The sequence below is a fragment of the Hemitrygon akajei genome, chromosome 7, assembly GCF_048418815.1.
Source record: "Hemitrygon akajei chromosome 7, sHemAka1.3, whole genome shotgun sequence".
Taxonomy (NCBI): domain Eukaryota; kingdom Metazoa; phylum Chordata; class Chondrichthyes; order Myliobatiformes; family Dasyatidae; genus Hemitrygon; species Hemitrygon akajei.
In genome coordinates this window covers 134440921-134458781 of record NC_133130.1, presented here as the reverse complement: position 1 = coordinate 134458781, position 17861 = coordinate 134440921, and the positions used below count along the sequence as shown (strand labels likewise).

Genomic DNA, 17861 nt, shown 5'->3' with positions numbered 1-17861 from the left:
TGGGGAGGGACAAATAGAGAAGGAAATCATGGAGGGAGCGATCTGTGTGTAAAGCGCGGCGGTCGGGTGGAAGGTAAAAATATGTTTAATGGTGGGATCCCTTTAGAAATGGTGGAAGTTGCGAGGGATGATGTGTTGAATGTGGAGGCTGATGGGGTGGTAGGTAAGGACTAGAGGAACTGTTACGGTGACAGGAAGATTGGGTGAGGATGAATGTTCTGTAAATGGAGGAGATATGGGTGAGGGTAGCATCAATGGTGGAGGGAGGGAAACCTCATTCTATGAAGGAGGAGGAGATTTCTGATATCCTGGAATGGAAAACCACGTACAGGGAACAAAAGCAGTGGAGGCAAAGGAATTCAGAAAAGGGAATAGGATTTTTACAGGCAATAGGGTGGGAAGAGGTATAGTCAGAATAACCATGGGAATCGATAGGTTATAAAAGATATTGGTTGATAGTTTGTGCTTGTCTCCTGATATGGAAATAGTGGTGTCAGGTCATCCAAACTGCTTCATTGAGGGAGTATGTTCATGCCATTTCTGCAATTAAGATCCATGTACCTCAGACTAACAGAAATATTATGTAAGGAATACCTGAGGTCAACATGTTGTTTATCAGCTCCAGGAATCCTTCCTCAGCCACATGTGCATCAGTAAAGAGAAAGACTGTTGACTTGTTGTCAATCCCTAGTTTCAGATACAGAGCTTTCAAATCATCTCGGAAATTAGTCTCAGAATAACCTCGACCCAGAACGATCTCAAAAATCTGATTTGAATGAAGCAGAGATGGTTAAGTGTTTATTAGTGCTAACCTTATATTAATATGCTCGTTCTGTGCTCAATCTATCATAAGGCAGCTTCATATAAATTGCCTAACATCATGGTCTGCAGAGACGGGAGCTTACCTCACAGTTCGCTGTGTATGCAGCCAGTTTGGTCAGGGACTGCTTGCCAGAACCACCAACACCCACCAGCAGAGCATGGCCCCTGTCCATCCTGATAATCCGATGGATCCGTGTCAAGTGCTCCACAGCATCATCAAACAACACCAGGTTCAATTGAGACTTCAGTTCATTGTACTCTTCCAAAATTTCCTGTCACAAAATCAATTGAATTTCTGTCACTTGTAAGCCAATCCAGTAAAAGGTATGCTGAAATCACTGAGATTGACAGGGTAGGTTGAGAACACAGTTAATAAGGCTTGTGGAACGTTAGACTTCTTAAGATTCACAGAAAAGTACAAGCACAGAAACAGACCCTTCAGCCTGTCTAGTCTGTGCTGAACCATTTAAACCACCTACTCCCATCAACCTGAACCAGGACCATAGCCCTCCATACCCATACCATCCATGTACTTATCCAAACTTCTCTTAAACATTGAATTCAAGCTCACAAGCACCACTTGCGCTAGCAGCTCATTCCACATGCTCACAACCTTCAGAGTAAAGATGTTTCCCCTTGTGTTCCCCTTAAACTTTTAACCTTCCACCCTTAACCCATGACCTCTTATTAATACATCCTTGCAGATTAAATTAGGGAGGTCATGCTGTACTTCTACAAAGCATGAGTTTGTCCTCAACTAGAGTACTACGTTCATTCCAGGTCACCATATTATAGGAAGAATGTGAGGTCAGTAGAGAGGGTCTAGAGGAGTTTTATGAGTATATGGCATTAGTTGGTCCACACAGAGTATTATGTACAATTCTTGTCACCGCAGTGCAGGAAAGATGTGTTAGCAATAGAGATTCCCTAGGATGTTGTTGAAATGAAGGGCTGTAGTTGTAAGGAGAGACTGGATAGGCTGGGCTTATTTTGGTGGGTTGAGTTGTTCTCCAAACTTGGCAACTTACTTGCAACTGTGCACTGTTAATTCTGGTGTGTCCTTCGAATGCTTGGCCTTTATCTACTTATCAATCAGCTGTCGTTATTACAGAAACTCAATTATGATGTAGGGAGGAAATCTCATCCTGCCTGGCAAACTCCATGCATTGTGGTCAGAAATTTTGCCCTCATTAGCTCATAAATAGGATAGAGGCCTCCCTCCGGGCACTCATCCCTGCAAACGGAAGAAGTGCTACACCTGCCCCCACACTTCTTCCCTCACCACCATCCCAGGCCCCTGACAGTCCTTTCAGGTGAGGCACCACTTCACCTGTGAGTCAACTGTGGTGATATACTGTATTCGGTGCTCCTGATGTGGCCATTTATACATTGGGGAGACCCGCCGCAGACTGGGAGACCGTTTCGCCGAACACCGGCGCTCAGTCCTCCAGCAGTGGCGGGATCTCCCTGTGGCCACACACTTCAATTCCACAGACCACTCCCACTCTGACATGTCTGTCCATGGCCTCCTCTACCATCAAGATGAGGCCACATGCAGGTCGATGGAGCAATACCTTATCTCCCGCCTGGGTAGCCTCCTACCTGCCGGCATGAACATCCAACTCACAGACCTCCGTTGATACCACTGCCCCCCCCCCCCCATCCCTATCTATTTCAGTCTGGTTCTCCTTCTCTCTCTTTTTTCCCCCCTCACTATAATCTCCCCCCAGCCCTACCATTCTTTCTCTTTTATTTCCCATAATTCTCCACCTTCCCCCTAGCCCATTTCCCTCCAACCTATCACTTCCTAGCTCTCTACTTTATCCCTCCCCCCACTTCTTATCCCCCCCCTTGACCATCCCATGTTATTTCACTCCTGATGAAGGGTTTCGGCCCGAAACGTCATCACTACCTCCTCCCATAGATGCTGTCTGGCCTGCTGAGTCCTGCCAGCATTTTGTGTTTTTAGAGATCTACATGTCTGGTTATAGAATTGTTCTCAGAAAACCATACTCCCAGGAATTCTCTTGCATGCTGTTTCCTTACGCCATGACTTCCACTGATGTCCAGTCGAATTTCTGCCTCTCTCGATCTTCATGGATAGAGACTAAGCAGAGTTGGTCATATCACTTTACAGCCAGTTGATGTTCATGGATCCTTGTGAATACTTTCCTCCTAGTTCGGCTGATCAGTCCCTGCATTGGATTTTGTAGATCATATTGGTCTTGTCCAAAAGCTTTTATTTACGGCTTATGCTCATTGGATTCTCACTGGAATACTAGAGGCTGAGGAGTGATTGAGTTGAAGCTTATAAAGTTATGAAGGGATGAGTAGGAAAAGAGAATCTTCTGCATAGGTAAGGGGGTGTTGAACTAATGTGAGTGGGGTAAAATTTAAGGAAATCTGAGGGTTGAGCTTTTCTACACAGAGTGTGGTGAATATCTGGAATAAGCTGCCAGAGGAAAAAGTGGAGGGAGATACATTTACGACATTTAAAAGGTATTTGTACAGCTACTTGGATAGGAAAGCATGAATGAATACAGGCCTAATGTGGGTAATTAGGATTAGAGCAGGTAGGCATCACAGTCGGCATGGTGTATGTGGGCTGGAAGGCCTGTTTCTGTGTTAGAAACATGGAAAAACTACAGCACAATACAGGTCCTTTGGCCCACAATGCTGTGCTGAACATTTACTTACTTTAGAAATTACCTAGGATTACTCATAGCACTATTATTTTTCTAAGCTCGATGTACCTATCCAGGAGTCTTTTAAAAGACCCTATCGTATCCGCCTCCACCACCATCGCCAGCAGCCCATTCTACGCTCTCACCACTCTCTGTGTAAAAAACTTACCCCTGACATCTCCTCTGTACCTAATTCCAAGCACTTTAAGACTGTGCCCTCTCATGCTAGCCATTTCAGCCCTGACTATCCACATGATCATGTCTTTCATCATCTTATACACCTCTATCAGGTCACCTCTCATCCTCCATCGCTTCAAGGAGAAAAGGTCAAATTCACTCAACCTATTCTCGTAAGGCATGCTCCCCAGTCCAGGCAACATCCTTGTAAATCTCCTCTGCACCCTTTCTATAGTTTCCTTATCCTTCATGTAGTGAGGCGACAGAACTGAGCACAGTACTCCAGTGGGCTCTGACCAGGGTCCTATATAGCTGTAATGTTACCCCTTGGCTCCTAAATTCAATTCCATGGTTGATGAAGGCCAAAGCACCGTATGCCTTCTTAACCACAGAGTCAACCTGCGCAGCAGCTTTGAATATCCTATGGACTTGGACCCCAAGATCCCTCTGATCCTCCACACTGCCAAGTGTCTTACCACTTCCTCAAGCAGGTCATTTATAAAAATCACGAAGAAGGGGTCACAAAACAGATCCCTGAGGCACACCACTGGTCACCGAGCTCCATGCAGAATATCACCTGTCTACAGCTACTCTTTGCCTTCTGTGAGCAAGCCAATTCTGGATCCACAAAGCAAGGTCCCCTTAGATCCCATGCCTCCTTACTTTCTCTTTAAGCCTTACATGGGGTACCTTATCAAATGCCTTGCTGAAATCCATATACACTACATCCACTGCTCTACCTTCATCAATGTGTTTGGTCACACCCTCAAAAAATCCAGTCAGGCTCATAAGACACGATCTGCCTTTGACAAAGCCATGCTGACTATTCCTAATCATATTATGCCTCTCCGAATGTTCATAAATCCTGCCTTTCAGGATCTTTTCCATCAACTTACCAACCACTGGAGTAAGACTCATTGGTCTATAATTTTCTGGGCTATCTCTATGCCCTTTCTTGAATAAGGGAACAACATCTGCAACCCTCCAATCCTCCGGAACCTCTCCTGTCCACATTGATGATGCAAAGATCATTGCCAGAGGCTCAGCAATCTCCTCCCTCATCTCCCACAGTAGCCTGGGGGTACATTCCATCTGGGCCCAGTGACTTATTCAACTTGATGCTTTCCAAAAGCTCCAGCACATCCTCTTTTTAATGTCTATATGCTCAAGCTTTTCAAACCACTGTAAGTCATCTCTATAATAATTTACAAGGACATTTACAAGGACAGGTGTGTAAAAAGGGCCCATAGGATCATTGGGTCCCAAGCCATCCCATCTACAATCTACTCCAGCTGCTACCGTCCAGGAAGCGGTACCGCAGCATAAAAGCCAGGACTCACAAGCTCCGGGACAACTTCTTCCACCAGGCCATCAGACTGATGAACTCACGCTGACTTGAGTGTACTCTATATTACATTAAATGTTCTATTTATTATAAATTACTATGATTGCACATTGCGCATGTAGATGGAGTCATGACATAAAGATTTTTACTCCTCATGTATGTGAAGGATGTAAGAAATAAATTCAATTCAATTCAATCGCCAAGATCCTTTTCCATAGTGAATACTGAAGCAAAGTATTCATTAAGTACCTCAGCTCTCTCCTCCGGTTCCATACACACTTTTCCACTTGTCACACCTGATTGGTCCTATTCTCTCATATCTTATCCTCTTGATCTTTACATATTGTAAAATGCCTTGGGGTTTTTTTAATCCTGCTCACCAACGCCTTCTCTTGGCCCTTTCTGGCTCTCCTAATTTCATCCTTAAGCTTTTTCCTGCTAGCCTTATAATCTTCTAGATCTCTTTCATTACCTAGTTTTTGAACCTTTCGTAAGCTTTTCTTTTCTTCTTGACTAGATTTTCAACAACCTTTGTACACCACAGTACCCTACCATCCTTTCCCTGTCTCATTGGAATGCACCTATGAGAACGCCACACAAATATCCCTGAATATTTGCCACATTTCTTCCGTATGTTTCCCTAAGAACATCTGTTCCCAATTTATGCTTCCAAGTTCCTGCCTGATAGCCGTATATTTCCCCTTACTCCAATTAAACACTTTCCTAACTTTCGGTTCCTATCCTTCTCCAATGCTATGGTAAAGGAGATAGAACTGTGATCACTATCTCCAGAATGCTCTCCCACTAAGAGACCTGACACCTGACCAGGTTCATTTCCCAATACCAGATCAAGTACAGCCTCTCCTCTTGTAGGCTTATCTACATATTGTGTTGTACATTTTTATAATTCAATGACTTGTTTCTGGAATAAGAGACTACCATCACAGGTATAAATCAGAGAGGTTTGGACTATTCACGGAGGGTAGGAGAATCAAGGGAGATTGATACAGGCATACAAAATTATGAGGGACATAATTATCAGGAGACAGAGTGGGAATAAAGGGGGCCTATTCTGGCTGGCTGCAGGTGACTATTAGTGTTCTGCAGGGAATGGTATTGGGACCATTTCTTTTCACATTATTGATAGCTTTGCGGCCAAGTTTCCACCCATATAAAGATGGGTGGAAAGGCAGGTAGTGCTTCAGAAGCAGAATTTCTGCAGAAGGACTTAGACAGATTAGGAGAATGAGCAAAGAAATGGCAGATGGAATATAGTGTAGAGAAGTATATGGTCATGCACTTTGGTAGAAGGAATAAAAGCGTAGACTATTTTCTAAATGGGGAGAAAATTTAAAAATCAGAGGTGCAAAGAGACTTGGGAGTCCTTGTGCAGGTTTCCCTAAAGGTTAACTTGCAGGTGAAGTCTGTGGTGAGTAAGGCAAATGCAATGTTAGCGTTCATTTTGAGAGGACTAGAATATAAAACCAAGGATGTAATGCCTAGGCTTTATAAGACATTGGTCAGACTGCACTTGTGAGAATTGTGAGCAGTTTTGGGCCCCTTATCTAAGAAATGATGTGCTGGCATTGGACAGGGTCCAGAAGAGATTCATGAGGATGATTCTGGGAATGAAAGGGTTAATGTATGAGGAGTATTTGATGGCTCTGTGCCTATACTCGCTGGAATTTTAAATTAAGGTTATATCATCTTTATGAACTGATTTCAATAGTTTTATCACCAATGAACAAACTAATCCATGACTGTCTACTCTTTCATCCTTGATAAACAATGGTACAGTACATCATTAGCCGTCCTCTGGCACTACTTGTGTCACCAGCGGGTACTGGACAGTGATTGTAGATGCTCATTATTCCACTCATTAACAGTCTGAGATACTATTCATCCAGCTTAATTCACAGTTCCAAGAAAATTTATGGTCGAAGTATGTATATGTTACCTAATACTACCTTGAGATACACTTTCCCTCTCTTCAAAGATGCTTCAGCCCTTAACATCTTCTGACCAACAATGTTTATTCCATCTAATATTTTAGCTATGTTCATATCATTGGGAAGAGTAAAATCAATCTGTTTCTGATCTGCATGCCTAAACAGACCAATTTGGATCTATTTTTCACAACTTTCGTCATGCTAGGGATATTAAAGATCTATAAATGATTTTAAACTATTTTGCAAAGGGAATAAATTACTATAAAATCTAATGATTATTAAAAATGGTTCTGTAGGCAAATTTCATCTGCCTCTCATGCAACAATTTATCAGCACTTGCTGCACACCTGGAAGAGAGCTTTAGCAGCCTCATAATCCTGCAGATCTTCATATATACGAGGCTCCCCTTCTTGCATAAATGTCCGGTAGTCTCCAAACAGAATCGGATTCCTGGTGGCTTGCTCTAATACATTCGGGAAATGTTCTTCTATTAATTGGTTGATATTTCCTTCAACCTGAAAATATGGAAATGAAAAAATATCTTGAAGGAAAGAGCACAACACAAATACAATGGGATTTCACAATTTCCTTGTTAACTTATTTTAAATTATTAGTTTAAATAGAGAAACTTTGAATATATTTTGAAGGTGTAAATTAAAGATGACCTAAGAAACATGCAGGGCAGAATGTGGGAAAACATGGGAATTAAAAACCGCAGGAAGTTTTAGCCATAGAAAATGGTGTCACTAGTTCACTGATCTTTATACTAACCAGCATTTTGTCCACTTTATTAATGAGCTTGTCATGAAACACTCGAAGACATTCATTCCTCCAGAGCCTGACCATCTGTCCAACTGTTTGAAACCTTGGTAAATATTGGAAAAAGAAAAGAACTTTGTGAATAATAGAGTTGGGAAACAATTACACAAAGGTTTGTAGAAATCTGAGACTTGCACGAATGACCAAAACTGACAATTGTATAAAGTGAAGGACATAACTTGGGCTAATGATGATACAGTCAAGCCCTAATTTAGATTGAATGGATTCCCCTTTTCCTACAATGCTAATTCTACAGTGATTCTATCCAACACTACATTCAGATTACACCCTTATACAGCCACGTTCTGATGGAACCCTGTAGATAGGCACATGGGTGAGTCAGTAAGGCCTCTTCCTGTGCAATACAATTCTGCAATTCCACATGCCTGCATTCAGCTTTTATCCCTCAACATCTTACCTATTTTCAGTACTTTTCCAAATGACTCTCAAACTGCACTGGCTGCTCATATGACCTGTGCCCATGGCTTCACATGACCCTGATCAGGAGAGGCTAAGCAGGGGCAACACCTTGACCAATGGTGACCTGCAGGCTAGTGGAGGGAAGGAGTGCCTTACACCTCCTTTGGTAGAGACGTATCTCCACCCCACCACCTGTAAGGATGCATGACATACAGAAGTTAGGGAACTCCTGATCTAAGGGATAGTGGAGGTAGCAGTGTCATTTAGACAGTCACAAGAATATGGAAGGAATGGAAATAAGGATCCTGTGCAGGCAGAGGGGAGTGATATAATTGGACATCACGCCTAGCATGGACTTTGTGAGCTGAAGGGCCTGTTACTATGCTATACTGAATCACATTGTGAGGGCATCTGCATTTACCACCTCCTTTAGCAATTCATTCCAGATATTCGCCATTTTCTGTGTGGAAAACTGAACCCTTCAACCCTCCTTTACATTTCTTCCCTCCTGCATCAAATCTGTGTCCTCTGGTTCCAGACATCCTTGCCCTGGGAAGAAGACCAATGCTGACAGCGTGTACTGAGAATATGGAACTATCTGTCAGAAGAACTGAGGCAGATACAATGGCATCACTTAAGAAGTACTTGTATAGGTACATGGACGGGTAAGTTAGAGGAATATGGGCAGAAAATTGGGACTAGTTGGATGAGCATCATTGTCAGAATGGACTTGGCCAAAGGGCCTGTATCTATACCACTCGTGATTTTATATACTTCTGTAAGGACATCCCACAGTCAGCGAGACATGACCTCCCTTGTACAAAACCATGCCGACTCCTGAACTCCCATTTCTCCCCCCAGCAGCTGCTCCTGACAAACTCCCACCTGTTCCTGTCTTACACCATTGAAATATGCCTTTCCCCGAGCTGTGGCCCCTATCTCAAGGACCAACCTCACCTTTCTCCTGAAAATTAATTAACAATGGCCACTGTTCCCAAAGTGCTCGTCCACAGACACTCCACCCTCATTCCTTGAGATAAGGCCAAGTATAGATGCTCTCTAGTAGGGATCCCAACATACTGCTTCAAAAAACCTGTTTACAAAGTCCCTTGCAGCAAGGCAATGCCATCAGTTCTGGGGAAGCACTAGTGATGCTGAACATTGCTCCTGGACAGCATGAGCTGAGGCTATGAATAGATGCTGAACTGGTTAGTTCCAGCAGGACAAGTCAAATAGTGATGAGCAAAAACAAGGGAGAGAAAAACTGTCTGTATTGATACAAGATGAATACTAGAAGTCTATTACATTAATTGATATGCCAGCCGAGGGGCTGCACATTTATGAGAAATATTCCAGTTCAGGAACATGAACCAGCATCAACAGGTTACATTCCATTGGCTCCAATGGGCTGGCCACATTATTTACATACACAAGATGGCACTCCCAAAACATGCGCAATATTCCAAGCTCTGTGATTCAAGATATCATCAAGTGGACAGAATTAAGGATTCTGAAACCCTTGTTGAAAAAGTGTGGCAGCTTCCTGACCTGTGAGAGACACTAGTCAAACTTGAGAAGGAATATTTGTCAGATAATGAGAAGCTCTAGTCCATGCCGGGGGAGGTCAGATCTCCGGTCAAGTTGTAATTGTCTCAGTCATTCACACCCCATAATGCTGGCCCTCCTGTTTTCACCACATACAAACCCAATGTGGCTTGTTGCTTGCTGTATTTCACTGTTATAAGTCTCAGTCTCATAAGAGTTATCTTTTCTCCTCTTTTCTCCACTGTAAGTTCTTAGTTGGATATCTGGAGGCTTCGGTTCAGTATTGATGAAATGCCATTCAACCTCATTTTGTGGAATGACTGAAGCAGTTGAGCCAGTGTCCTATTCCATTTTAATTAATTTGCGATTCACATCTGGTGTAAAGCATTTTGTTTGTCTCTTGTAATTTTTCACATAGTAAATCTCAAGATTACATAATCCTATGTCACTCTCACCATTATCAGATTTTTCATCAACAGCATGCAGTTCTGTGTTCTTTTTGAAACTGCAACTTGATTTTTTATCTTTTTCTCTACCCTGTGCAGTCCATTCATTTTTGTCTGCCCTTGCTTTGTATGTGTCCTACTTTGTTGCATTTTCTGCATGTTTCACCTTTAAACTTTCATTAGTCTGGTGCATGTGAGCCCTGTCAATGGTAACACGACTTGTTCAGCCAGGCAGGTTTGTGGTTAGATGTTGCAATTTTGTTATATGCTCACTTTCATTCCTCAATTGTATCTCTGTGTGCTATTTCCATTGACACAGACATTTCAACTGCTCTTTTAAATGCGAGTTGTGCTTCAGTTAAGGAACCAATTTTGAATGCTTTCTTGTAAGGTTCCACAAACTGAACGATCTGTCAGTGCATCAATAAGCCAATCAATGACCTGTGATACTCAGACAATTTCTTCAATTCAGTCATGTACACTGAAATGGGTTCCCCTTCCTTTTGGTTCTGCTTATGAAACCTACAGCATTCTGCAATCAACAATAGTTTTGGTTCCAAAGGTTCCTGCATTGCTCTCATGCCATTAGTAAAGTTCATTTGGCTGGTTTGATTGGAGCAGTCAAATGTCTGAGCAAACTGTTTGCTTTTCCATCTATTACGCTTAGCAAAACTGGCACTCGCTTTTCATTGGCTATTCCATTTGCTTCAAAATACTACTCAATTTCAGTACACATATAACTATTGTGCAATTGATCGTGGCCGTCTTTCCAATGTAGCCAGCCATTATTACATGGTACTCACTGTTTACGAACCCATGGATTTTATCCATTTTCTGCCTTTTTTTAAACTCGAACGTCTCTCTCCTCTTGCAAAGTAAAAAAATGTGCTGCGCTTTTTTTAAACTCAAGCGTATCACTGCACTTCAACAGGTAGGTAGTCATCTTGGGTTCATTTTAAAACTTACTCCTTGCCACTATTACACTTTGCAACTCCAGAAACTAATCGAAAGGTAAACACTGGGAACCCAAGGATAAACTTATGTACTTCATTTTTATTTTTAGTAGGGCATGCACATATGATGTAATGGCATAATAACATGTCATTCATGTACTTTTACATATAACCCATAATTAATTATGTAAACAAGAAATGCTTAATCAAACAATATATTTACAACATTAATCAAATATTATTTAAATATTAAATACACAACACTTTTAGCTTTACCATAAGCTCCCTAATTAAATATGGAACAGTATTTCTCTTTTGATGAGCCTTTTCTATTTCCTGTTGTAATTTGTCGCCCACATCCCGACCACTGTTTGGAGGCCTGTACCAACTCCCTTCATGGGCTTTTTACCTTTGCAATTTCTTAACTCTACCCACAAGGATTCTACATCTTCCGATCCTATGTCACCTCTTTCCAAGGATTTGTTTTCAGTTTTACCATCAGAGCCACCCTACTGCCTCTATCTGCCAATCCTTTCCAAACAATGCCAAAAAAAAGTTTTTAAAAAAGTTGTTAAGCTCCCAATTATTATCTTCTTTTAGCTATGACTCACAGATGTTTCTCTTAGGCTTTCAGATGCCTGGAGGATGTGAGATATGCTACTGAAATGTTAGCATCCATGATTCACGAGCCAATCAGAGACACGTCTATAACCTTCAATGAAAATAAAATTCAATGAATCTCACCTTTCAGGAGTAGCAAGGATCAGTCCACTGAACACCCTGGACAGGTCTCGCAGATTGAAGATGTAGTGAAACTTTGAAGGAGTTGGAGGCAGGTCCTGTACAATCTTGCTGTAAAGTTGTAGAGTAGCAGAGGTCACTTTAACGCAGATTCCTTGTACTTCTTCAGTGAAAGGCTGAGCAACAATCAGTAATGGGATTAGTCACACGTCACTGTACTGCCTATTCCTTTGTCCCTTCCCACCATTATACCCCTCCCCCTTTCCCATCAGCAAGGCTCTCCACCTTTGTGATTAAATCAGGGAGGCCCCGGTTCAGGTCATATCGGCCGTGTTCCATTCACCTTGTTATCATCATCACATAGGACTAATTCCAGTTCAAGCTTCAACCTTCAGAGGGAATAAGATCCAAAATTCCACCTTGATTTGGTGGACCTTCTGGCTGTTGTCACTCTCAGCTGGAACAGCTCTAACTCCAACACCTTACCCTGACTGAACCTGCCCCTCCACTAATCACAAGGATCTCTATCAACATCCCAGACTGAGGATCCATTACACTTTCCCCATACTAGTAGGGTTTCCAGCGAGCATGCCTGGAAGTACATCAGTCTGAGTGAATTGTATGGACTGTGTTAGCCAGCACTCTAACACAGTACAATTCACCCAATGGCATTAACTCTGTAAATGCAGTCATTTCTTTCCCCTCCCTTTCAGTGTCTGATTCAACTGCAAATCTTCTACAAGAATGGACTCCGCTTTCTGAAGGGATCGCTCCTTACGCGACTTCCTTGTCCATTCGGCCCTCCCCACTGATTTCCTTCCTGGCACTTATCCTTGCAAGCAGAACAAACTCTACCCTGCCTCTACACGTCCTCCCTCACTACCATTCAGGGCCTCAAACAGCCCTTCCAGGTGAGATGAGACTTCACCTGTGAGTCTGTTGGGGTTACTACTGTGTCTGGTGCTCCTGGTGTGGCCTCCTGTATATTGGTGAGACCCAACGTAGATTGGGAGACTGCTTTGCCAAGCACCTACGCTCCGTCCACAAGAAGCAGGATTTCCCAGTGGCCACCCACTTTAGCTCCACTTCCCATTCTGACATGTCAATCCATGGTTTCCTCTTCTGTCACGATGAGGACACACTCAGGTTGGAGAAACAACACCTTATATCCTGTCTGGGTGGCCTCCAACCTGATGGCTTAAATATTGATTTCTCGAACTTCTGGTAATGTTCCCCCTGCCTTCACCATTCTCTCAACTTGCCTGCCCATCGCCTCCCTCAAGTGCTCCTCACCCTTTTTCTTTCTTCCATGACCTCTCCTATCAGACTCCCCCTTCTCCAGCTCTGTATCTCTTTTGCCAATCAACTTCCCAGCTCTTTACTTCATCCCTCCCCCTCCCAGTTTCACCTGTTATCTTATGTATCTCTCTCCCTTCCCACCACCTTTCAAATCTACTCCTCATTTTTTTTCTCCAGTCCTGCCAAAGGGTCTCGGCTCTAAAGAATAACTGTATAGTTTTTCCACAGATGCTGCTTGACCTGTTAAGTTCCTCCAGCATTTTGTGTGTGTTGCAAATCTTCCACTATAGCTTCCTGTTTATTTTGCAAGCCTTGAATGTTGTCACTTAATGGAAATACTGATGGAGTTTTTATTTGCATGGGGCAAAAGAACTGGGGACATAGTTTGAGTCTAAGAGAATATATACTCCTTTCTTTGTTATATTTTAAACTTTAGAATCAGGGTAATACAGCATTGAAACAGGCCCTTCAGCCCAATTTCCCCATGCCAACAATGTCTATCTGAGCTAGTCCCATTTCCATTGCCCTGGTTACATTACAGTTCACACTTCAGAGCAGTTGAGAACAAGATAGTTTGAGCAAAAGACTGCAGAATCAAACATGATTAACAGAGCAAATACTCGACAGTATTTAAATCAGATTTCCTTCTGTCTTGGTCACAGGAGCAATTTTGTGCATCTGTCACTGTCTAGCCTGATCTTAAGTAATACATGCAAAACCTTCAAGCTGTCTGTTCTTTGGATGTCATGTGAAGCAACAGAGATCTATTACCAAGCTTTAATTCCAGCAACAACCCTTTTTTAATCCAGATGGAAGGATTAGTGAAAAGTTACCCCATAGATTAAGTACAAAAATTGGTTTCTTTACCATCGTGTGTCCCTTCAGAATGGAAGAGTAAATCGAAAATAAAGATTCCTCTGCTGGAAATATTATGTTGAACACACAGAAGAGCGAGATAAATCTGGGATCCACTTCATTACGTCCACCTCCAGCTTTTCCCATTGCAGCAATAAAGCCCAGATCCTTCAGGATTTTATAATTCAACTCCTTACCACGATCATACATGCCACCTTTCTCCAGAAGGAGTTTCAGCAGAGCGATGGGTTGTTGTGTACCATACTCATCCACCTAGTTTTCAACAATCAACAAAGCCAAGTCAATTTTGCAACAACAGAAATTATCTCAGAAGGGAAATTCTTTAACCAGGCATGGGCTTCTATAAAAATGTGTTTATTTTTGTAACACAGAGGTCTCACCAGATGCAAAAGGGATAATTTTAGTCTTCCACTGCTAGGAAGTAGGCAGAAAGAAATGGGTGACCATGATGCACAGGAAAGTGGACAGTGCAGGGACCCCGTGACTGTCAATCTTCCCCCCACCCCAACAGCTATATCATCTTGGACACTGCTTGATGAGATGCTTTCTCAGGAAAATGAAGCAAATACCACAAGTGTAACACTATGGGTGGTTTTGCTATACAAGAGAGGACTGAAAGAGTATAGAGCTACAGCTGAATGGGGACCCATTCTATGGGGAACAGACAAAGGTTTCTAGGGTCAAGCAACACACACAAAATGCTGGTGGAACGCAGCAGGCGTTCAGGCGTTGAGACCCTTATGGGATCTTCAGCCCGAAACGTCGACAGTGCTTCTCCCTATAGATGCTGCCTGGCCTGCTGCGTTCTACCAGCATTTTGTGTGTGTTGCTTGAATTTCCAGCATCTGCAGATTTCCTCGTGTTTGCTTTCTAGGGTCAAGGATATCTAGTGGATGCAGAGCAGAAAAGACAAAGTGAAAAAGTCCCTATGATAGAAAGTGATACCAACACTGATAGAAAAAGTGATGAGATCCTGGAGGACAAATTCAATGATTTAAGAATAAATTAAAAAGCAGTTATCTCCAAAGTCTCAGGATAACTTCCAGAGCTAATGAGTTCCACAACAGGAGAAAGCAAATCAATTGTATGGCTGAAGTAGTGTGCAGAGGGGAGGGATCTGGATTGTGACTTGGAACACCGGTTCTGGGGAAGGTGAAACCTGCACAGTTTGCACCCAGTGAGAGTGCTTGCCTGTGATGTTGGTGTGAGTTTAATCTAGAATGGCTGGGGAATAGGAATCTGAGCATGTAGCCAGAGGGGATGAAAAAAAAGAAAAGGAAGTGAAATGCAAAAGTAGACTACAGGGAAATCAAGAGACAAACTGGGCCACAATACAAAGAAAAGATGATTAAAAATGACAATAAGGTAAATGTACAGATCTTAGTGCAGGAAGCATTTGCAATAAGGTGGATGAACAAACAGCAAAATGGAGATTCAGGTCACTGCAGAGACATAGTTGAAAGGAGGTAAAATCTGGGAACCTAGATATTAACAAATATTGGTAAGAACAAATGAGGTAACAAAGCTATGACAAATAGAATATAATACAGTTTTTATGAAGTTATTCACTTTGGAAGGAAGACAGAAAATATTATTTAAATGTAGAATTATTTTGAGAAAGTACAAAAGGAATATGGGGTCTTTGTGCAGAAAACAGAAAGCTGGCGCTAACAGGAACGTTGGCTCTTATTTCAAGGGGAATCAAGGATTGAACTAATAAAGTCTCACTGCACAAGGCATTAGTGGGATCACATCTAGTGTGTTTAAAATAAAGAAATATTGAATGTAGTTCAGAGACAGATATAGGTGGATTGTCCTTTGAGAAAGTTTAGGCAGACTAAGATTCAACTCACTGGAGTTTAGAAGAACGAGAGGCAATCTTATTGAAGCAGAAGGTTCTGAGGGGAAATATTGAGAGGATATCTCCTCTTCTGAGAGGGTATAGAACCAGAGGGTATGACCACAGTATCAGGGAACACTCATTTAAAACTGGGATAAAAAAGACCTTCTCCTCTCAGTTGGTTGAGATGGTTTAGAAGTGTGGGCACAGACTCTTCATTTATTTTTAAGTTACAATCTATTTGGATGGTGGAGCAAACATTACTACTGTTACAGCTACTTCTGATCTTTTGGGAAGCAGGGGACCTATTCAGAGGCTGGGATATTCCAGCACACAGAAGAGAGGTTCTGAAACTGTGGTGATAATCTTATTTCCCTGTCAAAAACAAGCAAGTTTGCTGTTCAATGATTCCAGTTTGGCAGTCAATCAAGTTTCCCAGACAGTACCTCTTCCCATCAGACAGAAATTACTTATGCCTGTAAGTACGTACCACCTCGCCCAAGGACAGCTTCTACCCCACTATTAACAGGCTCTTGAACGGACCTCTTGTACGATAAGATAGACTCTTGGCCTCACAATCTACCTCCTGGTAATATTACACATTATTGTTTACCTACACATCACTTTCTCAATAGCTTTTACTCTTTATTAGAGGATGTTTCCAACAGTGGGGGTGGGGGGGGGGGGGGGGAGTCTAGGACCGGAGAACACAACCTCATAACAGGGAAGGTCATCTCAAAACAAGATGAGGAGGAATTTCTTTAGCTAGAGAGTGGTGAATCCGTGAAATTCATTGCCACCGGCGGCTGTGGAGGCTAAGTGATTGGCTATATTTAAGGCAGAGGTTGATAGATTCTTGATTAGTCAGGGCATGAAAGGAAACAAGGAGAAGGCAAGGGACTGGGGTGAGAAGGAAAATGGATCAGCCATGATGAAATGCCAGGAATACTCAATGGGCTCAATGGCCTAATTCTGCTCCAATATCTTATGGTCGTAATTTTACATTGCTATTATTTTATCTTATTCTACCTCAATGCACTGTGTAATGATTTGATTTGTACAAACAGTATGCAAGACAGGCTTTTCACTGTATCTCGGTATATGTGATAATAATAAACCAATAAACTAATCTGGTGAATATCACAAGTACCTTCTTCACATCAACTGCTTTCAATACACCTTATGTAACTAACGGCAGTTCATGCAGCCAAAGGTGAAATAATGTGGTTTTTTGCTGAATATCCTTCACATTTATAATTTTCCCACTATTCGACTGACAGGTTGATTTCCTATTGTCATTGGTGCAGCAGACTGAAGCATGGTCCAGTACAGCAACTGGCCCTTAAACATTCTTTCTAACTCTAACGCTTATGTATTAGTATTCCATCAAAAATATACAATATAAAGGTTCCACCTACCCTTGGCATGTTCATATCGTCAATGAAGACCAAGAGATTCTTTCCCACAGGCGGCCCATACGTAACTTTGGTGCGTTTCTCTACATTGGCCTCCAGGTTTCTTTGTACATTCATTGACGTGGTCCGAGAGGAAAAGTTGATAGTCAACAGCAGCTGAGAGATCAAACAAACATACTCAGATTTAAAACTGCAACAGAAGCCACATCAACCTGCTCTCCCATTCAATAATATCATGTTTGATCCAAAGATTTCTCATAACACATTCATATCATTTCTCATACACTGATTTCCTAAGCAAAAATGTAATTTCTTTTACACTTATTCAAGGAGGCAGGCTCCACAACTTTCAGGGAGAAGGAATTCCAAACACTCATAAACCTCTGAGAGAAGAAACTTCCTCACCTGAGTGTTAAATGGAACCTCCTACAGTGAGAGAGTGTGCTCTGGTCCTAGGGACCCTGACAGTGAGACACTGAAGATCCTCAGTGTACTTTCAGTTTGCAATGTTTGTATTCCCACTCTCTGAC

At 42.2% G+C, this 17861-nt stretch overlaps 1 protein-coding gene across 1 annotated transcript in view; it reads right to left on the bottom strand.

The window, feature by feature from the left end:
• The window catches only part of dnah10 (dynein axonemal heavy chain 10), a 281462-nt gene that overhangs the window by 76296 nt on the left and 187305 nt on the right, over positions 1-17861 (bottom strand). The window contains exons 46-52 of the mRNA XM_073052027.1: positions 17335-17487; positions 14068-14328; positions 11905-12077; positions 7749-7842; positions 7325-7492; positions 906-1094; positions 595-766 (exon numbers count right to left, since the gene is read on the bottom strand). Coding sequence (XP_072908128.1) covers positions 595-766; positions 906-1094; positions 7325-7492; positions 7749-7842; positions 11905-12077; positions 14068-14328; positions 17335-17487 — 1210 coding nt within the window. The remainder of the gene's footprint in view (positions 1-594; positions 767-905; positions 1095-7324; positions 7493-7748; positions 7843-11904; positions 12078-14067; positions 14329-17334; positions 17488-17861) is intronic.